At 36.2% G+C, this 26,936-nt stretch overlaps 2 protein-coding genes across 5 annotated transcripts in view; one reads left to right on the top strand and one right to left on the bottom strand.

Moving 5' to 3' along the window:
- Positions 1-547: 547 nt before the first annotated feature.
- Positions 548-10,542, bottom strand: gdnfb (glial cell derived neurotrophic factor b). Its single transcript, XM_009301191.5, has 4 exons — positions 10,095-10,542; positions 9,931-9,987; positions 7,444-7,642; positions 548-1,362 (listed from the first exon to the last, which is right to left on the bottom strand). The coding sequence occupies exons 3-4, from the start codon at positions 7,610-7,612 to the stop codon at positions 941-943; spliced, it is 591 nt and encodes a 196-aa protein (XP_009299466.2). The 5' UTR covers positions 7,613-7,642; positions 9,931-9,987; positions 10,095-10,542; the 3' UTR covers positions 548-940.
- The window catches only part of egflam (EGF-like, fibronectin type III and laminin G domains), a 74,407-nt gene continuing 57,787 nt past the window's right edge, over positions 10,317-26,936 (top strand). For 2 of the 4 annotated variants that reach the window (XM_073951932.1, XM_073951933.1), the window contains exons 1-3: positions 10,317-10,399; positions 18,664-18,739; positions 21,714-21,791. In XM_073951932.1, coding sequence (XP_073808033.1) covers positions 10,343-10,399; positions 18,664-18,739; positions 21,714-21,791 — 211 coding nt within the window. In that variant the 5' untranslated portion in view covers positions 10,317-10,342. The remainder of the gene's footprint in view (positions 10,400-18,663; positions 18,740-21,713; positions 21,792-26,936) is intronic. The other 2 variants (XM_073951934.1, XM_073951935.1) reach the window with 1 other exon arrangement.

Raw genomic sequence — 26,936 nt, 5'->3', positions numbered from 1 at the left:
GCGATATGAGAGAATCGCCAGTGAGTCGACGACACACATGAGATATTTACATAATAATAAAAAAAATTTACATAATAAAATATTCACAGATAGGTGGGGTTTATGCAAATGTGTTTAGCTAGGCGAGGCAGTGGCGCAGTAGGTAGTGCTGTCGCCTCACAGCAAGAAGGTCGCTGATTCAAACCTCGGGCGTTTCTGTGTGGAGTTTACATGTTCTCCCTGCCTTCGCGTGGGTTTCCTCCGGGTGCTCCGGTTTCCCCCACAGTCCAAAGACATGCGGTACAGGTGAATTGGGTAGGCTAAATTGTCCGTAGTGTATGAGTGTGTGTGTGAATGTGTGTGTGGATGTTTCCCAGAGATGGGTTGCGGCTGGAAGGGCATCCGCTGTGTAAAAAATTGCTGGATAAGTTGGCGGTTCATTCCGCTGTGGCGACCCCGGATTAATAAAGGGACTAAGCCGACAAGAATGAATGAATGATGTTCACACTATTCTTAACCACGCCCCTCTCACCGTGAGTTTGCTATGATGAGCAAAAAGAAAGCTCCGCCTCCTACTCAATATTTAATTGCAAGTACATCAACATACTGAAATAAAACTTAAAGACTTTAATGTTTTACTGAAGACAAAAAAATCACCTATTGTACATCTTTAATGACCTGAAGGTGTTCAAACTAACTTTTTTGGGGGGGGGGGATATTCCTTTAACTAGTGTATTATAAAGCTCAAAAACACACAGCACACAAAACACTCTGTTTAAATAGTCTATCAAGGACACACCAGCACCGTAACAATCAGTTTCTTTAATGCTGTGTGGTAGTTTTGCCATCCTGCATAATTCCTTATCCTGTATCTGCCGTGAAATGATGATTCCTTCAAGCGAGCCGTGCTCAAATGAAATTGCTTGTATTGATCCTCTGGTCTGCCTTTTTTTTGATTGTCTCAAACACAGCCACACTTGCGCGCCGAGTGTCTCCCCATAGTGTGGTATATCAGATTGTCATCCAGAAAGGACAGGTCATCATCATATTCGACTGGTCTGCAGCAGGCTGTAGGAGGAGAGCTGTGCAGGATGTTTTTATCGCCGCCCGTGAGGCTGGTGAGGATTTTGTCGTAGTTTGTGAGGGAGTTTGTGCAGACGCCGCTGCAGTAGCTGAATATGAGCTCCTCCTGACTCCGGTAGCCCAGACCCAGATCTGACACTGTCAGCTGCACTTGTCTTAATGCACACGCTCGGCTCTTCCCTTTCTCTCTCTCATCGCGGCTCGCTTTCTTTCTGGTCAATCTGCTGCGGAAGAAACCTCTGCGTTTGGGAGATCTCTTGGATTTGTGGATGAAGGCCAGGTGGGGTGTGGGAAAGCCGTCTGGATGACACAGGGGGAAACAGAGGATCCCATATTTGTAGAATAGATGGCAGAAACTAATAGATCACTATAAAACCTGATCAAATCAAAGTAATCAATGTTTATTTATTACACTTTTTTTAAGGAACAATAAGTGTTCAGCGAAGTTCTATACAGCCATGGGTTAGATAAAATCACAAGACTAAAAGTAAAATAAAATAATAAGCAGTGTTAATATGTAAGGGGAGAAAAATAAACAAAGGAGTTTCATTATGGCTGCACAATATATTGAAACACTGATCATTATTGTGACAATAGAATATGCAATATCCGTATCGCAGAGGTGCAGTAGCAAAGTTTGTGTTGCATGCATGCAGTTGGTTGTTTTTTGCAGATTTGACCAATCAGATGGGGTCTAGAGATGGCTAAATCAGATGGCAAGACTGACCCAAATGTGAACTTAAGTGCCTCATAGCAAAGAGATAAAAATAAACACTAGCAGGATGAGATACAAGCCACAGACAAATAGTGAATAAGAATCAGAATATCTGACGTGGATTTCAGTAGAATCCTTTAATGGATTTTGAACAGCGTCGTCTGCTGTTAAAAGCTAGCCTAGGGTGTCGTTTGCTGTTAAACACTAGCCTAGAGTGTCGTCTGTTGTTAAAACTAGCCTAGAATGCCTTCAGCTGTTAAAAACTAGCCTAAATCAGCATCTGCAATTATAAACTAGCCTAGAGCATAATCTGCTGTTAAAATCAAGCCTAGAATGTCTTCTGCTAATAAAAATTAGCCTGGAGCAGCATCTGCTGTTAAAAATTAGCCTAGAACGTCTTCTGCTAATGAAAACCAGCCTAGAATACCTTCTGCTGTTAAAAACTACCCTAGAGCAGCCCTGTGCTGTTAAAAACTAGCCTAGAACACCTTCTGCTGTTAAAAACTAGCCTAAAGCAGCATCTGCTGTTAAAAACTAGCCTAGAGTGCTGTCAAAAACTAGCCTAGAGCAGCATCTGCTGTTAAAAACTAGCCTAGAGCGCCATCTGCTGGTAAAAACTAGCCTAGAGCAGCATCTGCTGTTAAAAACTAGCCTAGAGTGCTGTCAAAAACTAGCCTAGAGCGCCATCTGCTGGTAAAAACTAGCCTAGAACACCTTCTGCTGTTAAAAACTAGCTTAGAGCAGCACCTGCTGTTAAAAACTAGCCTAGAACACCTTCTGCTGTTAAAAACTAGCCTAGAGCAGCATCTGCTGTTAAAAACTAGCCTAGAGCGCCATCTGCTGTTAAAAACTAGCCTAGAACACCTTCTGCGGTTAAATACTAGCCTAGAGCAGCATCTGCTGTTAAAAACTAGCCTAGAGCATTGTCTGTTGTTGAAAACTAGCCTAGAGCGCTGTTAAACATTAGCCTAGAGAGCCCTGTGCTATTAAAAACTAGCTAAAGCAGCATCTGCTGTTAAACACTAACCTAGAGCGTTATATGTTGTAAAAAAAAAAAGTTTTTATTTAAAATTGTCTAAATTTATCCTTTATCATGCAGCCCCAGCTTTCATAAATGATTATTTTGCTCTTTCTTTGTATGCATGCTTTGAAATGGTTGTCTTCTTAACCATGTAAAGCCTGACAATATACTGTAGAAGGGTCAACGTTTTTCTTTTTTAATAGAAATAAAACCATTTAGACAATCTTAAAAAATATTAAATAACACATCAGGATTTTATGTCTTTAGTTTATCATATAGTCTTATGATATCTAGTTTATCCTTGGGGGGGAAAAAAATTCAGCATTTCAATCAGAAGTTCAAACATTTGCTGGTGTTTTACATGCCCAAAATGTAAATCAGTGAGATCTTTTGAACCAGGGGTCACCAAACTTGTTCCAGGAGGGCCGGTGTACTGCAGATTTTAGCTCCAACCCTTATCAAACACACCTGAACAATCAAATCAAGGTCTTACTAGGTATACTTGAAACACCCAGGCAGGTGTGTTGAGGCAAGTTGGAGCTAAACCCTGCAGGTACACCGGCCCTCCAGGACCAAGATTGGTGACCCCTGTTTTAAACCATAGCAGACTTTACATTCAGATCATATCAACTTCACATGTTTAGATGTAAAATGTAAGCTTGATTACTGATGACTGACAAGAAAGACGATGATCTGGCCCTTTTAAAGTGCACTGTACACTATGTTTTGACAGTTTTTAGTGTAAAAGCGGCTGTGTTTTGATGTGTCTGTGTCATTGATAACAGTGAGAGGATGAGTCGAATGATCAAAGAGCCATAATGTGATATAGTTAGCATTATTCTGACAGCTTTTAGCCACAATGCTGCTTTTGTCCACCGACAGCAGATATAATACAGGTTCAGATGGCTGTGGCTTTCTGAGTTGTACGCTGGGTTTGTAAGCTGATCAAGTTAGAGTAGTGTTTGTGAGTCTAGTGTCTCATTCAGGCACAATGGGTCACCCGAAACTGCTTTACTTAACCATCACAACAGTATCAGGTGTGTTCTCAAATGTGCTTTATCGCACCTGTGTGTATTCATGACATTTTTACATACAGTTAAAGTCCAAATGTTTTAGCCCACCTGTGAAATTTGTCTTCAAATATTTTCCAAGTGCTTTTTAACAAGGTTAGAAAACATTCACGATATTTACTATAAAATTCTATCTTCTGGAGATTATTTCTTTCTTACTTGTTTCTTTTAGATTGGCTGGAATAAAATCAGTTTAATAATAATAATAATAATAATTATTATTATTATTGTAATTATAGTTATTTAACACAGCCATATCACCCTGCAGCCCAAGACCGGTTACTCACTGAAGCTAGGCAGGGCTGAGCCTGGTCAGTACCTAGGTCGGAGACCACATGGGAAAACCAGGTTGCTGTTGGAAGTGGTGTCAGTGAGGACAGCAGGGGGCGCTCAACCTGCAGTCTGTGTGAGTCCTAATGCCCCAGTATAGTGAAGGGGACTCTATACTGTTTTGTGAGCGCCGTCTTTCGGATGAGACGTTAAACCGAGGTCCTGACTCTCTGTGGTCATTAAAAATCCCATGGCACTAATCGTAAAGAGTAGGGGTGTAACCCCGGTGTCCTGGCCAAATTCCCTCCATCAGCCTTTACCTATCATCCTCATCAACTGATTCTCTCCACTCCCCCTACTGTATATCTGCTGTGTGGTGAGTGCACTGGCACAGTTGTCTTGTGGCTGCCATCGCATTATCCAAGTGGATGCTGCACACTGGTGGTGGTATGGAAAGACCCCCCCCCCCCCCCTCATGATTGTGAAGCACTTTTGGTGTATAACCATAAACGATAAATGCACTATATAAATAACATTACTTATGTTAAAACTCTCCAGCTGGATCTAGACTGATAACACCTTCCAACTTCTTATAATAATAATAATAATAATAATAATAATAATACATAACAGTTTGTATTCCTTTATTGCCTTGAATTTTTACATTGAAATTGTTGTATACATGTAGGCATCTGTACCTTATTTAGTTATGTACTTTATCAAATTTGTTTTAAATATTTAATTCATTTATTTTCTCCACCTACAGTGTTTTTAATGTATCAAAGTTTGTACAGGGCTCGAATTTGCGACCATTTTGGTCGCATATGCACCCGAAAATTAATCGATGCTACCTCATAATATATTTGGGCGCATTAGTGCGACCTGTTTTGATTTTTTTTTAAAACGTGCTGAATCGCTCTTTCCTGCCGCTATATTGGTTCATATTAGCTGTCAATCACCCAAGGCTTTTCACTGTTAGATGACAGGGAGGGAGCTTTTATGTCCACGGGAAATGTAAACGGCTAAAGAGTGAAAACTTAAAGCACGCAGGTTTGCAAAGTGCAAACCCCACCTAAAGTTGAGGCGCAGATGAGAGCAATCATGACATGTGGTGAATATTGATCCGCCAGCTGAGATCAATCGAGTATGTGCTTTTCGGAGAAGGTGGCCGAATCTCTATGCGTTGCATTCACTGCTTGTTCTGCGCAAATGTCTGCTAAAAGTCAAATATACTGTATTATCGCCAAAGAAGCTCGCCTTTACTAAGTTTACACTGAAACTGCGTCTCATAACAAACAGCGAGCGGTATTGCACCGATGCTCAACCTCTTCATAAATTGGGTCGGCTGACTCGCCTGCTTTTCCACAAACACAAAAAAATGAAAATCAGCTCAGACGGAATATTTAAATTGACACAAACTGAAACCAAAACCTTTAAAGAGTGATAGAAGTGAGACTTACTTTCTTTTGGCCTATTCTTTCTCGAGGTGTATATTATTATTTTTATTTAGTTAGTAGTTACTGATGACTGTTTTGCAGCTTTCAGCCTTGAATTTAATATTTTATTATAATCTTTTGTTTGTTTTGCAGCAGAAATATAATTTATTAAACTGACATGCATATATATGCTGTTTAGCAGTACAAAATAAATATTTCTTACTGCAATGCTTCATTTTTGTTTGATGCAAACTATACATTTAATTTTTCATAAAGTAACAGACTTTTTATAGCAGATAACTTGCATTCAAGCACATTCAAGGCAGCATGATGATGACAAATGTAATTCATTGTTACTATTATTGTCATTTTCATCATCATTAATATTCTAGAATTATAATACATACACATTTTGGAATTATTGCACACAAATATCAATGTTATCTCAGCATTAGTTAGATAGTTGCTTCTGGTTTTTGTTAGTCCTAATTGATGTTGTTTTAAAATACAATAAGTCCCTTAAAATACAATTTGCAGCAGTGCTCAATCATTTTTGGTGGGTGCTCCTAAATTTTTTCTGGTGCTCCTAAATTTTTGAAGTTGGGAGCACCGGTGCTACCAAATAAAAAAGTAAATTTCGAGCCCTGTTTGTACCTATTGATCTTATTCTACAATGTGGAAGTGCGCTCATTTTTGCGATGGTTTAAAAACTTCCGATTCAGTTGCCTATGGTAGAAATGGCTAGGAATAATAAACTGCAAAAAAACGGTCAAACTACTCGCTCTACAAACAAGTGTGTTCATAACTATACAGACCAAGAAGAATAATACAATAAGAAATATCAGTTCGCAACATCAAGCAGCAGAACGAGCTGTTTTTTACATCTAAAAATGAATGGAAGTGAATGAGACCGGAAGTCTCGAGCCAAAAAGATTCAATTGGCTGCGCCCGCTCGTACACGGAGAATAAGGTGAATACAGCTTGTTGTTTCATATTCTCTATTTTTTTCCTTTACATCTGTTTATGATGGTTGTTGTTTACGTTTGTGTAATGTAAAACAAAAACAATCATTCTACAAAGTATTTTAAGGTCAATATTATTAGCCCCCATAAGAAATTCCTTGTTTTAATTGGCTATAGAACAAACCACTGTTATCCAATAACCTGACTAATTATCCTAACTTGCCTAGTTGCCTAATTAACCTTTAAAATGCACTTTAAGCTTGGAAAATAAGTAGAAAAATGTGATGTACTGTCATCATAGCAAAGATAAAAGAAATTAGAAATTACTTATTAAAACTTGTTTAAAATGTGCTGAAAAATAAAGCTTCTGGTTTCTTGAACATGACAATGAGTTCACTGTACTCAAATGGCCTCCACAGTCACCAGATCTCAATCCGATAGAGCACCTTTGGGATGTGGTGGAAAGGGAGATTCACATCATGGATGTGCAACTGCGTGATGCTATCATGTCAATATGGAGCAAAATCTCTGAGGAATATTTCCAGTACCTTGATGAATCTACGCCACTGAAAATGAAGGCAGTTCTGAAGGTAAAAGTGGCTCCAACCCGATGCTAGTAAGGTGTACCTAATAAAGTGGCCCGTGAGTGTAAGTACTAATATTGGTGACTAAATATTCCCAAAGCCTCTGGAAAGGCAAATAAAACTAAATAATACATATTTTTCAGACCACAGCACAATCCTAAAATGGATATATGTCAAACAAAACAAAAGGACAAAAAGAGAAACAAAACAACAACAAACAATCAACCTAAAATATTTATAAAATAAGTAAAATTTGACACGGGGGGCTAATAAGTTTGACTTTAGCTGAATGTGTTCCTAAGAGTGGGATGGCTTCTGCTGACCTGAGTGGCTCTTTGGCTCCAGATGTTTGTGTGGTCTTCTCTGCAGGTCCAGTTTGTGATGCCGCTGCTCCAGTGGTTGTGAATGGTGAAAGTGTCCGCTTGGGTTTGAGACGGAGGATAAGCAGCTCAGCATCAGTGCACAGGCCAGCATCACAGCACACACCTTCATCTTACTGATTTACTCCTCAGCTCACTGAGCCTGTGTCCAACAGCACAAACATGCATCACGGTCAGTTTTTATATTTAAGCGTTTACTAATCCGGTTAATGACATTGTTAGACAGCCCGGCTCTTAAAAATGGGTTTAAATTACGTGAATTACTAAATCAGAAAAGAGTTATGTTGGACTCTTCTGTGGTTTTTGCAGTTATTATTTATATTTGCCCAATTTCTCAGTCAAGCACTTCAAGCTGTTGTGGAAAGATAGTTATTAATGCGTTATTAACATTAATAATAATATTGATAGTTGTTGTTATTTGCATTATTATTATTTAGCCATAAAACAGTTTAATTACTGAAACTATATTATCTTTGTATCGATGTAATAATTAACTACATATCATTATTATTTTTATTATTTACTTGTGGAAATGTTGTTAATGCATTAATAAGCATTAATAATAATATTGATAGTTGTTGTTATTTGTATTATCACTATTATTATTATTATTATTATTTTCCCATAAAACTGTTTCAATTATTGAAACTATATCTTTGAAACTGTAATAATTAACTTTATGTTAATTATTATTATTATTTAGTCATATTATTTAGATAATAATTGTCATCAAAACCATTACATTTGTTATGATAATAATAATAATAATAATAATACATATTTAACTTAATATATATTATTATGTTTAGTCGTAAAACAACTGAAATTATTACAATTATTATTTTTATAAATAATTGTATATTAAATAATTGGCTTGTTATTAAAAGTATGTTGCATACTAATAATAAAAATCCATAAAATTATTGTCATTACATTTGTGATACTGATGATTATTGTTATTAATATTTATATTTATTTAAAATACATTTTACTTTTTTTGTTAACTTTATTATTGTTCAGCCATCAAACTATGTAGAAACATTTAAAGTAGATATATGTATTATAAATAATACAATAATACTCAGCTTAATTAAACAAGGACAAAGCTAACAACAATGATAAACATTTAATAGAAATAATATGATAATTTTGATAAAGCAATTTAAACAACACACCACTTATATTTGTAATAATAAAGATAATAACACATTTTAGCCTCAGGTATTTTTAAGTAATTCAATCCAATAATAATAATAATAATAATAATAATAATAATAATAATAAAATTTCAACAATATAGCTAAATTCAACTTTGTTTAATTTGACCCACTGTACATTGTATTATGTTATCATAATGTCACCCAAAATTATTTAAAGTCTATATTTAGCTGTAGGTTATTATTTAGCCATACAATAATTGTCATCAAAGCCATTACATTTGTTATTATATTGACAATAATAATAATAATAATAATAATAATAATAATAATAATAATAATACATATTTAACTTAACATATTATTATTATTATTATTATTATTATATTTATTATGTTTAGTAGTAAAACAACTGAGTTTATTAAAATTATTAGGCTTATAATGATTAAATAATTGTCTTAATGTTGCATAATAATAATAATAAAAATCCATGAAATAATCGTCTCAGAACTATTACATTTGTCATGATAATGACGATAATAATAATAATAATAGTAAATGCATAACTAAATATATTATTATTTTTTTTATTATTATGTGTAGTTGTAAAACAACTGAAATTATTATAATTATAATGATTAAATAACTGGCTTAATGTTGTATAAGAATAATAAAAATCCATAAAATAATTGTCATCAAATCTATTATTTGTGATGATGATAATGATGATGATTATTTATATTTATTTATAATATATTTAACTTAATATATTATTGTCCAGCGATCAAACTATGTAGAAACATTTAAACTAGATATATGTAATACAAATAATATAATACTCAGCTTAATAAACATTTTAATGATAGCCTATAGTACAAAGCTAACAACAATAATAAACATTTAATAAAAATAATATGATGATTTTCTTAAAGCAATTTAAACAACACACCACTTATAGCCTATTCGTAATAATGAAGTAATGATTTTATCCATATGTATTTTAAGTAATTCAATCCAATAATAATAATAATAATAATAATAATAATAAAGTATCAACAATGTAGCTTAATTTAGCTTTATTTGTGTTTAATTTAACCCAATGTGCATCATATTATGTTATCATAATGTCACGCAAAGCGATTTAAAGTGTATATTCAGCTGTAGGTAGCAGTAACAGTTATGTAATTAAAAAGTTAAATAAGAAACACAACTTGCCCTCATACATACTAATAGAAATATGGGAATAATCAATAAAAAATATGTTTGACACTACCTGAAATTAGCTGTTTGTGTCCGGCCATCAGCACTGATGATGACAAAGCTTAAGATGCTTTCCGAAAAGAAAAAAGAAAACATTTATAAACATAAAAACCTCGCATATTATATTTCCTTTCACCTGACTCTCATATTCTCCTGCTGGCAGAGATCCGCGCTCACCGAAAACTACACAACTGTCTTCATGACGGCGTGTTTAAAGCACAGATTTGTCATCCAGAAGGCGTCATCGTTGCTGAATACACACGTCTATGGTCATATTATTAAATTAAGGTTAATAATTTGGTTTATTAATTCGTCAGGTACAGTGAGAGTCCCGCTCATTCCCGCCTCAGCTGTGATGTGACGTGACGTGCGCGCGAGCTGTTAAACATGCGCGGCATCGTGAAAAGAAGCAAACAATTACCTGGATGCTGTTTAAAACACGAACTAAACTGTTTAAAAAGGCCTGCTTCGACGTCCTAAAAGTATGTAACGTTACTTCTTTTGTTTTGGGGAGTGAAGCAAAAGAGTATGCTCGTTCTGGGACATAGGTAAAGTCTAAATAGGATACAGCTGCGGATACAATTTTTTTTAACAATGTATAAGAGTAATTCATATTTTAACGGTACTGTGACGGTTAGGCTTGGTGTAGGTGTTAAAATGCAATTTATTGGGTAATTTAATAACAAATAGTACTACAGCTATGTTTTTTACATTACTGTGACGGTTGCCGTAAGGGGTAGACGTTACTAAGATACAACAAATAGGAAATTTAATCAATCATATGAATAATTCTTGTTAACTTCTGGCTGCAACCGTATTTTTATCTAGCAACAACCGAAATATACGACGTAATTTAACGGAAGAACGTTTTTACTACGCACACAAATAATAAATGTTTATTATCATTTACTTTGTACTTATCAGTAATCGCTTTATTGTTTATTTTATAATATATCAGGTTACTACTTTCTGTCAAACAATATCTGTATCCACGAGGAAGTAACTATAAATGAAGCTGCTGTTATTTATAGATGTTTGGCAGCACATTTATCAATAGTCTTCATTATAATGTCCGTAACCTGTTGATAACTGGCTTTCCATCCTAAGATCAGCGCTCATTTAAAGGACTAACACCCCCTCTGCTGGACAGTAGTGTAAAGTGCAGGGCTTCTTTTTTTTGCTGAGAAGTGTGAATTATTTTGTTTAATGTGTTTGGAATAGCAATTCAAGGGCGTAGGTTTGCACTTGACATTGGTGGGGACTGGGGACGAGTCCCCCCACACCCCCGCCAAGAATGAATATTGTTTTTTTAATATGTATTATATATTGCTAAATATTATTTAACTGCTATTAAAATATATTATCAATTAGTCCTCTCTTCATACAATTTATTAAGTTAAATTAAATAGTCAGGCGCGTAGCCAAGGGGATTCAGGTGGTTTGAAAGACCAAAAGTTGGATTATTATTATTATGTTTGAATTTATTTTATTATTCAAATGGCCAAATTCTGACTGAGAAAGGTTGAATGCACTGGTCAGTTTTTTAGGTCACACTTTACAATAAGGTTCATTAGTTAATGTTAATTAATGCATTTACTAACAGGAACAAACAATGAACAATACATTTACTACAGTATTTGTTCATGTTAGTTAACGTTAGTTAAAGAAAATATAGTTGTTCATTGTTAGTTCATGTTAACTCATGGTGCATTAACTAATGTTAACAAGCATGGACTTGAATGTTAATAATGCATTAGTAAATGTTTAATTATGATTAATAAATGTTGTACATGTGTTGTTCATGATTAGTTCATGTTAGTAAATGCATTAACTAATGAACCTTATTGTAAAGTGTTACCGTTTTTTATTTGCCTAAAGGCTTCAGTTTTAGACTATTTAATACTAATACTTTAAATGCTAATAATTTTCTTTGAGAAATCAGTTAAAACTTGATTTTAAAACAAATTTCCCCCCAAAAAATATTATTTAAAACAATTGTATTTTAAAAATAAGTCTATTTTTCATATTTGAATAGTTTAGATGCAAAAACCTCTAAATGCCATTTAATATTTTCTTCTAAAATGAGCATTTTTCTCCAACTCCTGTGTGTGGACTCAGTGATTTTACTTTTATAGTGACTAATACATTCTTTTTATTGCCGTTAAAGTGAAATAACTGAACATAACTATACAAGGCTGAGGAAAATGCCCATTTTACATGGCATTTAGAGGTTTGGGCATCTGAACTCTTGATTTCTTTTTTCTAAGAATTTAAAGTTCTATTTTCTAATTCAATGTATTTTTATTATTTATAAAACTGTAATAAAAATAAAGCAATTTGACAAAATGGTAGGAAATATTTTTGGTACATCAAAAAGTGTAGTTATAATAACTATCCAAAAAGATAACCCAGCAAAAATTTGTTCTTAATGTCAATAAAATTTAATATTTATACCTCAAATAAACAGAATGAATAATTAATCAGGTGAATAATTGCAAAAAGGTTCAGTTTTTCAGAAAAACCCCTTCTTTCAAAAAGCTGGCTACAGGCCCAAAAGTGTAATGTGAAAACTAGATATTAAAGTTTGAGGACAAACTTTATGGTGGCTTGAAAAGCCGAATCTGAAAGTTTGAAGTGGTTGAATTAGCATGTTACTAGCATGATTCTAGCATGAATTAGCATGCTACTAGGATAATTCTAGCATGAATTAGCATGTTAGTAGCATGATTCTTACATGAATTAGCATGTTGTTAGCATGATTCTAGCATGAATTAGCATGTTACTAGCATGATTCTAGCATGAATTAGCATGTTGTTAGCATAAATCTAGCATAAATTAGCATGTTACTAGCATGATTCTAGCATGAATTAGCATGTTGTTAGCATGATTCTAGCATGAATTAGCATTTTACTAGGCGGTTGCTAGGGTGTTTTAAGTGGTTGCTAGGTGGTTGCTAAGGTGGTGCAAGGCAGTTGCTAAGGTGGTCTGACTAGTTGCTAGGTGGTTGCTAGGGTGTTGCTAGACGGTTGCTAGGGTGTTTTGAGTGGTTGCTAGGTGGTTGCTAAGGTGGTGCTAGGCAGTTGCTAAGGTGTTCTGACTAGTTGCTAAGTGGTTACTAAGGTGTTGCAAGGTGGTCGCTAGGGTATTCTGAGTGGTTGCTAGGTGGTTGCTAAGGTGTTGCTAGGCGGTTGCTAGGGTGTTCTGAGTGGTTGCTAAGGTGTTGCTAGGTGGTTGCTAAGGTGTCCTAAGTGGTTGCTAGGTGGTTGCTAGGGTATTCTGAGTGGTTGCTAAGGTGTTGCTAGGTGGTTGCTAGGGTGTCCTGAGTGGTTGCTAGGTGGTTGCTAAGGTGTTGCTAGGTGGTTGCTAGGGTGTCCTGAGTGGTTGCTAGGTGGTTGCTAAGGTGTTGCTAGGCGGTTGCTAGGGTGTTCTGAGTGGTTGCTAGGTGGTTGCTAAGGTGTTGCTAGGTGGTTGCTAAGGTGTCCTGAGTGGTTGCTAGGTGGTTGCTAAGGTGTTGCTAGGCGGTTGCTAAGGTGTTGCTAGGCGGTTGCTAGGGTGTCCTAAGTGGTTGCTAGGTGGTTGCTAAGGTGTTGCTAGGTGGTTGCTAGGGTGTCCTAAGTGGTTGCTAGGTAGTTGCTAAGGTGTTGCTAGGCGGTTGCTAGGGTGTTCTGAGTGGTTGCTAGGTGGTTGCTAAGGTGTTGCTAGGTGGTTGCTAAGGTGTCCTAAGTGGTTGCTAGATGGTTGCTAGGGTGTTCTGAGTGGTTACTAAGGTGTTGCTAGGTGGTTGCTAGGGTGTCCTGAGTGGTTGCTAGGTGGTTGCTAAGGCGTTGCTAGGCAGTTGCTAGGGTGTTGTTAGTGGTTGCTAGGTGGTTGCTAAGGTGTTGCTAGGCGGTTGCTAAGGTGTCCCAAGTGGTTGCTAGGTGGTTGCTAAGGTGTTGCTAGGTGGTTGCTAAGGTATTCTGAGTGGTTGCTAAGGCGTTGCTAGGCGGTTGCTAGGGTGTCCTGAGTGGTCGCTAGGCCCTTACTAAGGCATTACTAGGCCGTTGCTAGGTGGTTGCTAGGCGGTTGCTAGGGTAATTTGGGTGGTTGCTAGGCAGTTGCTAGGGTACCCTGGTTGGTTACTAGGCAAGCCTCACATACATGATTGATAAAACATTTATACTTAGTAAGCATTTCTAGCAAGTTACAGTACTGGGCTAGTCAATATTAGCATGTAGCTAGTCACTGCTAGCATGTGTAGCATATAGGAAGTTCCGTTTGCTAGCATGAGTCAAACGAGCCAATCTCCAAGTCTCTACGATGTTCTGATGCTGAGATATAGCTGTTGATGAATGGTTGCTAGGGTACTCTGTTTTGTTGCTATGGGCGAGGTTACAGAGTGAACTTGAATGTGGTTGGTTGTCTTAGTCGAATGAACCAACCCCCATGTCTCTATGACACTGCTATGCAAAGATATGCATCTTGGCCTATTTTAATGGAAGTCTATGGAATCAATTTGGGGGCGTGGCTTGTGAGCTTTATTATCATATTGAGATGCTCATTGGTTGTCTGAGTCAGATGAGCCATCCCCCAAGTCAATAGGACACTGCTATGCAAAGATATGCATGTAGGCCAGTTATTAACATGAGTCTAGTTTGAATTAGCATGTTACTAGCATGATTCTAGTACAAATTAGCATGTCATTAGCATGTTTCCAGTATGAGTTAGCATGATTGGCATGTCATTAGCATGTTAGAATTATAAGCATTTGATAGCACAGCTAATTACATTCTATAGGACAGTTGCTAGGGTGCAGTATGTGGTAGTTAGGGGTGTGGCTAGAAAGTTAAAAGGCCATCAGTGATTGGCTGCTGGCTAGACTGAGTTAAATGAACTCAGCCATTAGTCTCTATGACAGTCTGATGCAGAGTTATGAGCTCACAAAATTTGATCCCATGTTAAGTCAATGAGAGTCTTTTGTAATGGAAGTCTACGGGACAGTTGCTAGGGTGCAGTATGTGGTAGTTAGGGGTGTGGCTAGAAAGTTAAAAGCTCATCAGTTATTGGCAGTTTGGTAGACTGAGTTAAATGAGCTCAGCCATTAGTCTGTAGGACAGTCTGATGCAGAGTTATGAGCTCACAAAGGTTGACTCAATGTTAAGTCAATGGCAGTCTTTTACAATGGAAGTCTATGGGACAGTTGCTAGGGTGCCAAAAGTGGTTGCTAGGGAGTGGCTAGTAAGTTTAAAGGTCATCAGTTATTGGCTGCTGGCTAGACTGAGTTAAATGAGCCCAGTTAGAAGTCTGTAGGACAGTCTGATGCAGAGTTATGAGGTGACAAAGTTTGACCCAATGTTAAGTCAATGGGAATTTTGGGAATTTTCCGGGTCGTTTTTCGGAAAACCGAAAGTCGGATCAGTCGGAAAAGATATAGCAACCCGAGTCAGACCAGTTTGAAGGTTTGACGAAAGTTTGAGGTATGAAGCTTGAAAGGGTTAGGAGGAGATAGACTTTAAAATTAGTCTCAGAAGAAAGAAGAAGAAGAAGAAGAAGCAGAATAATAATAAGTTTAAGTGAGATAACAGTATGTTGGCTTTTCAAGCCACCATAATAATGTTTATTAATTGATAAGGAGAGAGTTTCATAAAGATTTTTTATTTTATTTTTTTGTACAAATGAAACATGTATCAAAGTATTATTAAAAGATGGAGCACAGGCTGTAGTTTTTCTGACAAAATGTTTCAATCGAAATTGGTGATGTTACTCTAAGAGATTAGGAGAACTGGCAGGATCATATACATTTACATGTGTTTATTCTGCAGTTATTACAGGGAATATTGTTCACAGACTATGTCAGTCTGCTATAACGTTAGACTGACCGCAAAAGCGGTGAAAAACACTCACAATATGGACTCATTCAGTAGCGAACTTGAGTTAAATGTGACTTTTCGTTGAAAAAAGCTCTTTATGTCCACCTGTTTTTACTACCTTCATCCTTACTTGTGCGTGTCAGACACCTCACACACATCGGGAAATTCCCCCCGCGCAGTAGTTTTGGCGCTGCTTGTATCTCAAAGGAGCCTCTCACATGATAGCAGAGAAAGGCACAGCCAATCACAATGTTCATATGTGTCTGTGGGGCGGTGCGACTTGAGGAGAGAACGTGATTTAACCCTTTCAGTGTGTCTAGGTTTATACGGCTTATACTGACAGCGCAATGTTTTTAAGTGAATTAAATTATTGGTGGGGACATTTCAGTACTTTGTGGATATTGGTGGGGACATGTCCCCACCGTCCACCCTAAATCTACTCCCCTGTAGCAATTACATCTTTCATTCACAATATTTAGTTTTTTTAAATATGAAAATGTTGACAAAATTATTTAAATACTGTTAAATATGTTTAAACATCACTTTAAACGTCATAAAATTGCAGTATTAGCTCTTGAGAATGATGATGAGACTGCCAACAGGGAGGAGATACAGCATCTGGCCACTTGGTGCACAGACATTAATCTGCTCCTTAACACCAACAAGACTAAGGAGCTCATTGTGGACTTCAGGAAGGGACGAACAGGCTCACATGATCCCATCCACAACAATGGGATGGCCATTGAGCCTGTCTCATCCTTCAAGTTTCTGGGGACCCACATCTCAAAGGACCTTTCCTGGACCACCAGCCTGGTCAGGAAGGCTCCCCAGCGCCTATTTTTCTTGAGGCAACTTAAGAAGAACCAGCTTTCATCAGCCGTCTTGTTGAACTTCTACCGCTGCACAATAGAAAGCATCCTGACCAACTGCGTCACAGTCTGGTATGGAAGCTGCTCTGTTGCTGAGCGTAAGGCACTACAGCGGGTGGTGAAAACTGCCCAATGCATCACAGGGACCACACTGCCAGCCATTGAGGACATCCAGAGAAAACACGGTCTGCGCCCAGCACGCAGCATTCTTAAGGACACCTCTCACCCTGCTCACAGACTGTTTTCTCTCCTGCCTTCCTTCAGACGCTTCAGGCTCCCCCGAACAAAAACCAGCAGACGGAGGAATAGCTTTTTCCCCAGAGCTGTCTCCCTCTTGAACTCTGCCCCTCACTGACTCTTTTGCCCCCCCTCTACACCCCCCACTCTCCTCTAACTCAGAGGTTCTCAAAGTGGGGGTCGGGACCCCCAGAGGGGTCGCGGGACAATGAAGGGGGGTCGCCTGGTGATTTTCAAAAATCAATTATTTTTTATTAAACCTTAAGACTTACTGTATTTTATCAATAGCCTACTGATGAGAAAAAATAGTCGTTTATAGTTACTATAAACTATATAGTTACTATAGTAGCTTATAGTTACTAGTTCTATTGGATTGCAACTTCTCGGCTAATTACATTATACTAAAGACATAGCAATACTGTCAGATGCAGCAGATTTTGTAACACCAGGTTAAACTTTCTAGCCCATTTACAGCACTGACATACATAAAAAAAAATAAAAAACAACGAACCAGCGACCTTCTTGCTGTGAGGCGACAGCACTACCTACTGCGCCACTGCCTCACCATATACATTTGTAATAATGTTTATTTATCTGCACGCTTCTGATAGCAACCTGTACATATATTCATTTATTGTACATATATTCATATATTAATTTGTTGTAAATCTCTGTTCATAGCTAATACAACCTGTATATAATGTTGATAATACATCCATCTGTAAATTTCACCATGGTTTTTCTATAACTGCACTTTATAACTTATACCTGTATCCTGCACTTGCTGCTATTGCACTGCTTGTTAGACCTAAACTGCATTTCGCTGCATTGTAGTTGTGTACATGTGTAATGACAATAAAGTTAAATCTAATCTTGAGAAGTACTTGCTGAAGAACTACTGAGAGATTTCAGCTGCTGTCTGGGCTTACACTGCCTTTCTACACCTCACTTTCTTCATGTGTTTAATACTTTTCCCCTGTGTCATTTCATTCTATTACACATAACTTTACTTGTAAATTAATTCATTCTGTTTTCTTTGCATATTTGGATTTCTTTGGTTGTTACCAACATCCAGGGAAAATGTTTAGTCAACAGCACATTTATAATGTTGACGTGTTCAATACTTTATATTACTATTTGATTTTTTTTAACCCAACTATTTAAAGTGAGTACTTATGGTTATCACCAGTTTGAACCGCTAGATAGCGCTGTAAGAACTTTACCAATTTCACCATATGCTGCAACTTTATATATAATATAACATAAAATATAATATAAAATATAATATAATATAATTATGAAATAGTTCATGCTTTATATACATTTATAAAAATAAATGTATATAATGTATAATGTATATAATAAATGCTTTAATTAGTGGCAACGTTCAGTGTAATTACTGGGACTTCAATTTATAGCAGTTTGGAATAAAATGAGATACAAATTCCAGTTTATCAAAACAAAATAAAGATCAGTCATAACACACACACACACTCACACACACACACACACCTGTGTGTGTGTAAGGACTGATCTTGATTTTGTTTTGATAAACTGGAATTTGTATCTCATTTTATTCCAAACTGCTATAAATTGAAGTCCCAGTAATTACACTGAACGTTGGCACTAATTAAAGCGGTTAACCATCCAACTTAATTCAGATGATCCTTTTGATCACTAGGGAAAACAAGGCACAAAATGCAGTGACGATTGTATTTGACGTAAACATTCAATGTAATGAAAGAAATGATTGCTTTGAATCTGACAGCTTATGAATTCCTCAATTTCCGGCAGAATAGAGCTGGAGATTCTTCATATCCTCAAGGAGAACGGAGAAGACGAGACATGGAGAGGACAACAGTAGGAAAAAGTGAGGAAATATCTATCTATCTATCTATCTATCTATCTATCTATCTATCTATCTATCTATCTATCTATCTATCTATCTATCTATCTGTCTATCTGTCTGTCTGTCTGTCTGTCTGTCTGTCTGTCTGTCTGTCAAATAAATTGGACAGATTAAAATGATTGTTTACTTACCCCTTTGTAAATTTAAACCCATAAGATTTTCTTTTACCTTCAGAACATAACGGAAGATACTTTGTAAATAAATCTGAGTGATTTCTGTCCCTGAATGCACCCAAACGTCGGATGCCTCAAAATGTTTTTAATAAAAAACAGCCAAATCCAAAAATGTACTTTAATATAAGTCTTTTAATGTGATTGTCACCATTTGATTATCAATTTATTTTTGTCCCCTCACAAATCAATATGTTTTTTGTTCAGTCAACAAAAGGTAAAATGCCCACAAGCAAGAACAAACCTCACTGGTTCTTGTAAAACTCTGTCATGCCATTTGACATGCAAGAACAAATCTCATTATTAGGACAAATATTGCATATGCGAAGTGTCAGGTTTGCTTTATTTTCTAATAATTTAACAGACAATTCAATTATTCCAATTATAGTTCCCACACCTTAAGGCCTTGTTTAGATATGATGCTACAAGACATTTGTCAATTTTTTTGTCCTCCAACTGCTCCTGTGTTATAGACTAGTTTCTTACATCTCATTCAAAGCCTTCTGTTTTGTTTTGGTGTAATTCATGACTTTCATGACTTTTGTGGCTGTGAAATCATTCAGCATATATGGACTTATGGATCTGTAATTACAAACCTGATAAATATGTGCAAATATATTTAAGTTCATTGATTATATTTGAACTTTGAACGTGGATTTGAAGAGATAATGCCACTCATCTTTATTAGAATTTTTTTTCTTTTTTTTAATATTTCCCAAATAATGTTTACCAGAGCAAGGAACTTTTCACAGTATGTCTAATAATATTTATTTTTCCGGAGAAAGTGATATTTGTTTTATTTCGGCTAGAATAAAAGCAGTTTTGAATTTTTTAAACACCATTTAAAGAACAAAATTATTAGCCGCTCTAAGATATATATATTTTTCGATAGTCTACAGAACAAACCATCATTATACAATAACTTGCCTAATTACCATAACCTGTGTAGTTAAACTAACTAACCTAGTTAAGCCTTTAAATGTCACTTTAAGCTGTATAGAAGTGTCTTGAAACATATTTAGTCAAATATTATTCACTGTTATCAAAAGATAAAATAAATCAGTTATTAAAAATGAGTTATCAACACTGTTAGAAATGTGTTAAAATCAGGGGGAAAAAATAAACAAGGGGGCTAATAATTCTGACTTTAACTGTGTTTTTCAGCTATTGGTATATGTTAGTAGTATAAATGCTGTATATTAGTATGTGTTCTGGTTGTACATGAACATAAATACAACACAAACACTTAATCGATACACAAATACATTAAAATAGTATTACACACACAGACTTTTTTAATGGACACTATACAATATATTGCATAACTGCTTGCTGACTTTTTATATACTCTCCACCTATAGAAAACACCTTAACTTTTCTGATTTTGTAATAGCATAATAACGTACGTATTTGCAATTCCAATGGTTCGAAGAAAATATGTAACCACCCATTTTTGCAAAATTAAGAAATACATCTTGCATATATGACATTTCATATACATAAACTTGAATTTCATATACTTCATTTGCATATATCCATATATAAGATTGTGAATGTAGTCAAACCTGTCTGGAAATAGTGTAGCTTTACACTGTAAAATACATCTGATTAACAATTCCCTTATTTTGTCATTGAAAAGTGTTTTCCGTTTATTTATGGTTGCATTATAGGATGTTGATCTGTGCTCTGTCGACTTTTGATGCTAAAAATTCAACTCTACAGTTTATTAAAGTGACTATTATTGACATTCATAGTTGTTTGAAATAATATAACGCATAAAAATAATAATTATATATAGTGAAATAAGTCTGTAAAATAACAAAGCTGTACTGGCAGTTTATTAAGGTTTGTATACCGTACTATACACCAACCCAGACAATACATAATTTTAAACTAACTATTAAAAATGTCAATATAAGTCACTTTTTTAAACATTTCAAGATTAAAATGCAGGTTCCACAATGCAATACAAAATCATAAATAAAGAAAACAAAAAACAAAAACATAAATAATAAAATACGGAAAACTGCTAATTTACAGATATTTTACAGTGTAATCTACGTCCATCAGCCAATCAGATTCAAGCATTCAACAACCCCTGTATTGTCTGATCTTATTACTGACACGAGGACGACGAGCGAAATTATGACATAATGTTCATTTTTTCAGTGATCTTATTTGTATTAACGTATTACACGTAGCCTGTCAAATAGTCATCAGAAAACGGGTAAAAGAAAACACCTCGACCTCTCCAACCCTCCACCCAATCATGCTTCAAGCCAGTGCTGTAGTATTTTATCGACCAGTCTCCGTTGTTGCTATATTGGTCAGAGTTACTGAAGCGAGCTCAAGTCTCCATCTGTGTAGATTAGACCATTATCCTCTTAACTCCGAGTGTCCTGCAGTCTCTGCTTCAGCTCCTTGCAATAATAAAAAAAAAACATTTAAAAAAACGTAAATAAGAAGAAACTTGACGTCTGTGGCGGATCTGCTCTTTTTTCATTGACGCTTTTGGATGCAGAAGTTTAGTTGACCGCGTGTTTAGTGGGGTGTGAGTGGATGTGTATGCGCTTTTCAAGACACTGTAATCGCATCAGACCGGCTTCACCGCGAACACCGACCTGCATACAGTACAGATCGTAAAAAAAAGCTTTATTTGTTTTAAAGACTTTGTTTTTTGGAGTAAGGATGAGGAGTGATAGCATTTGAAACTTCGATTGACGCCATCAATATTTCTCAATCAGTAAAAATGCTCCTCCGGACAGGTGTCGTGGTGGTTTTTGCATTGGTGTGGATGTGTGGCATCGCTCTTTGTGCTAGAAAGTCTGGGGCACGCAAGTCAGGTGAGTGTCTTTTTCATTAGCGCTCTTCTTTTGTTGACATTACAGGGTCAGTTCACACAATATACTATTTACTCAAGTGGTTTCAAACCTTTGAGTTTCTTCTGTTGAACAAAAAAGATATTCTGAAGAATGTTGGAAACCTGTAACCATTGACGAGAGAGAAGCAAACACTATTAAAGCCAATGGTTACAGGTTTCCAACATTCTTCAGAATATCTTCTTTTTTGTTCAACAGAAGAAACTCATAAAGGTTTGAAACCACTTGTTGGAGAATAAAAAAAGGTTTCAAACATTTATGAGTTTATTCTGTTGGACAAAAGAGAAGATATTCTGAAGAATGTTGGAAACCTGTAACAAATGACATAAAAATGAATACTATGGAAACCAATGGTTACAAGTTTTCAACATTGTTTAAAATCTTTAAAACTCAGGAAGGTTTGAAACGAATAAAGGCTCACCCGAAATTGAAAATTTACTTGCCCTCAAGTTCCAAACCATTATCAGATTCTTCTCTTGGACACTAAATTAGATATTTGGAAGAATGATGAAAACCTGTAACCAGTGACAAAGGAAAAACACATACTATGAAAGCCAATGGTTACAAGTTTCCAACATTTTTCAAAATATCTTCTTTTGTGTTCATCAAAAGTAAGAAAATCAGAAAGGTTTGAAAAAGGTAAAGAGTGAGTAAACGATGACAGCTTCTCATTTTTAAGTGAATTATCTCTTTTAAGTCAAATTTTGTGGTGTTGTGGTGTTGATTTATTCATACAGATTGGACACACTTAGTGCAAAAAAGTACAGTCAGCGGTTTAAAAGTTAAACCTTAAAAATGAAAAAGTACTCGCCCTTAAGTGGTTTCAAACCATTATGTGTCCTTCCTTTACTTAAACACAGAAGAAGATATTTGGAAGAATGTTAGAAACCTGTAACCTGACATCCATATAGCAGAAACAAATACTATGGAAGTCAATGGTAACAGATTTTCGACATTTTTTTAAATATCTTCTTTTGCGTTTATTAAAAGCAAGAAATTCATAAAGTGAGTAAATGACGGCAGATTTTTTTATTTGTTTAGTGGACTATATCTTTAAGGTGTATTTTTTAATGATGGTGATCTATTCACACAGTTTGGACACACTTAGTGCAAAATAGTACAGGCAGTGTTTAACATCTTAAAGAAATAGTTCACCCAAAATTGAAATGTACTTGCCCCTCAAGTGATTCAAAACCATTATGATTTGTGTGTGTGTGTGTATGTGTACGTGTTTTTGTGACATGTCAGGACACAAATCTGTATAATGACATGGGTATGACACAGGTATTACAAAAAGGAGGTGAAATATGAGGACATTGGTGACGTCATCATTTCTCAAAATGCTTATAAATCCCACAGGATGAGTTTAATCAGAGAGTAAAGCTGCACACAGTCTCCTGTGATGGTTGGGAACTGTATAAAGTGAATGGAAACCTATGTAATGTCCCCACTTTTTACAAAAACAAACGTGTGTGTGTGTGTGTGTGTGTGTGTGTGTGTGTGTGTGTGTGTGTGTGTGTGTGTGTGTGTGTGTGTGTGTGTGTGTGTGTGTGTGTGTGTGTGTTGAACACTGAAGAAGTTATTTTGAGTGTTAAAACCCTGTGATGTTTGACATACAAGGATAAACAAACACTATGGAAGTCAATAGTTACAGGTTTTCAACATTTTTCTAAATATCTACTTTTGTTTTCATCAAAAGCAAGAAGTTTAGTGTTAAAGCTTTTGAAAGGTTTGAAACAAAGTAAAGGATGAGCAAATGATGACAGAATTTCACATATTTAGATAAACACTGGATTATTATTATTATCTCTTTAAGAACAATTTTTATTGTCATAAGTAATAATTAACAGTACATTTTATTACAGTATTTATTAATTTTTTAAAAGGATAGTTCACCCAAAAACAAAAATTTGCTCACTGTTTAGTGTTAACTCTTTGTCAAGTGGTTATAAACCTTTTTGAGTTTCTTTATTCTCTAATTAACACTAAATAAGATAATTTGAAGACAGCTGAAAACCTGTATCCATTGAATTAGTAGGCAAAAGAATATATTATGAAAGCCAGTGGTTACAGGATTTCAGCTATGTTCAAATATCTTATTTTGTGTTTAATAGAAGAATGGAAAATATGTCTGAAACAAGTAAAAGGTGAGTCATTGATGACAGAATTTTAAGATTTGCATGAACTGTCCCTTTGAGGTTAATGAAAATAAATGTGTCCAGATGTGTGTGTATCCTGAGCTCTGTAAAGCACAAAAATAACTTGTGTGTTTGTGTTTTTTCAAGTTTGTCTTGGTGAATAAAGCTCATTCGGTTTCTGGTTCTGAAAACTTTTTACAGTTTTCTGTGTTGCACAGAATGAGTTTTTAGGCTGTCCCGATGGACAGATGTACAGGTGATTTGTCACAGAGACATGTGGGTGTGCAGTCATACAGCAGGGTCAGATCTGTACGGCACTTCTTTATGCCCCCGGACGATCTCATACCCAATGCCCATGACCAACAGTTTGGAGTAATGAAACCCATCAGTCATTTCAGATAAACAAGCCTTCTGATATTTGACACTTCAGATGAAATGCTGCAAATTGGTGCTTGTCCCTGCGTTACCCTTGGGTATATGGAGATACAAAACCTTAATGCGCTTTTAAGTGCTATAGCCAAGAAACTGGAAGCCATATTTGCTTTTGGTGGTCTTGATTTATTAAATGACAGATGTTTAGGATAGACAAAGGGAGGAGATAGCATTTCTTTTTCGCTTTATAAGAGGAAGTGAAAGTGTAGTTAGTCTATAGGCCATCGTTTCTCAATCTCGTTCCTTGTGCCCCACCGATCTGCATGTCTCTCTCATATTATCATGACCTATTATGCCATCTTGTTTAAGATGTAAAAAAAAAAAAAAGTCTCAGAAGATTTTGAGGTGAAAGTATGTGAACTTTCAGCTCAAAATACAACACAAATAATGTTTTATTACTCTTTGAAATGGACCTTTTTAAGCTTTGATCCTGATTGTGCCATTTTGGTGACTGTCGCTTTAAATTAAAATGAGATTTTGCTCTTTTCAAAAGAGGGCGGAGCTACAAATGCCTGTGTGTCAGCATAGTGGCAGATTCAAAACAAGACAAATGTGCTATGCTAATGAGGGAGAGATGGTCACTAATGGGCGGGGCTTTCCCCCATTGATGACACATACAAAGGGAGCATGTCAATCTAAGTGTTTCTGCAGGTTTTTTTTGAAGTGTGATTTTAATTTTTTATATAATTTTTTTACCATTAGAAGCTGTTTATATTCAAACACTGTAAGCCACACGACGGTTTAAAGGTTCAGGACACACTGGAGTACTTTTTTTGAAAATTTAACAAATGTTTTGTGCATCAGTTAAGACAACATTAGCAACTTTCACCTTTAATTTTGAGGAAAACGGAATAATTTTGAGCCTTTATCAGACAATTTTATCTTCCAGGTTTAAAATAATTTTTGAGGTGGGATCAAAATCGGCAACATAGCGCGCAACTGCTAGTGGAGTGATGACGCATCAGTTTCTCATTATTATTCATAGCAGAGTTTTCTTATCCTATGAGAAGACCCTTCTTCTTAATTATTCATGACAGCATGTGCTTTTAAAGGCAAGGCAGACCTGCCAAGCTGAGACCACGTCCACGAACAGCAAGCAGTATTTAACCGTTTATGAAAGGTCGTAAAGTTATGTGTTTTTTTTCCATGACTTACTCGGTTTGTTGCATGTGTTACCCAGCAATACGTCAGGGCCGATACAGCAAAGCTGTTGGTTTGCAGCAAGCATTTTTGTCGGGACAGCTGAACGAGAATTGGAAAATGCCGTACTTTGTCTTTTATCAGTTGAGTTCGCTACCATTCAGACACATCGCCTATACCTGTGGTGCTGTGTTCGCCTATTTTTAAAATCCTCCAGATTACCGGCAGGGCTAATGGTTGTAATAGATAGGCAAAGAGACCTGCTGCACTGCTATCCAGTGTGTCTGCATTCAGACCTGGGGATTGAGAAGGAGAGAAAAGTGTTAAATTTCATTTCATTCACTTCATTTATAGTGTTTACATGGTTGTCTATAATAATATGACAAATTGTGGTTATGTTAATATGAATTTACGAATAACATATGTAGCAGGGCATTACATTACTGTTTATTTCTTTGCATTTTACCCGTGTAAACTATAAAATCATGCATTTCCCTGCTGTTTGTGTCTCATCTTGTGAGCAGACTGACAACAAATGTTCGCTCCCCTCTTTTTCCCCTGCTTTGCTGGCCACGCCCTCTCCTCCCTCTGCTCGCAGAGCTACACGCCCATCTAGGAGCATTTTTTTGGAAAAATTCTGAGATAGATTTGAACTGAAAGAGGAGGGTAACATGACCCTTTAAATCCCTTTTAGTGATTTTTACCCCTTTTAAAGTCCATGTGAAATCAAAATTCACATTGTTTATTTTGCTAGCTCATATTGTTATATGGAAGGTGAATAATTAACCCATTCAGTTAATCCACTAAAAATAATTGTTTGTTTTGGTAATCTTTACCTTATGTTGATGTCAACCTTTTCCCAGAGATGGGTTGCGGCTGAAAGGGCATCCGCTGCGTAAAATCTTGCTGGATAAGTTGGCGGTTCATTCCGCCGTGGCGACCCTGGATTAATAAAGGGACTAAGCTGACAACAAAATGATTAATTGATGATTGATTGATGTCAACCTGAGAGTTTCCATAGCAACTGCGCATTTATACCCCCACTTATACTGTTAATTTGTTATGAAGAAATGATGCGCAAAAAAAAGCTCTGCCCCCTACTTAATATTCAGCTTCAGTTCGAGATATATCAACCTTGCAGCCCGAGACCAGTTACTCACTGAAGGCAAGCAGGGCTGAGCCTGGTCAGTACCTGGATGGGAGACTACATGGGAAAACTAGGTTGCTGTTGTTGGAAGTGGTGTTAGTGAGGCTAGCAGGGGGCGCTCAACCTGTGGTCTGTATGAGTCCTAATGCCCCAGTATAGTAAAGGGGAAACTATACTGTCAGCAAGCACCTTTTTTCAGATAATATGATAAACCGAGGTCCTGACTCTCTGTGGTCATTAAAAATCCCATGG

This window comes from Danio rerio, chromosome 5 (genome assembly GCF_049306965.1).
Source record: "Danio rerio strain Tuebingen ecotype United States chromosome 5, GRCz12tu, whole genome shotgun sequence".
NCBI lineage: Eukaryota > Metazoa > Chordata > Actinopteri > Cypriniformes > Danionidae > Danio > Danio rerio.
This window is presented reverse-complemented; position numbering and strand designations above follow the sequence as displayed.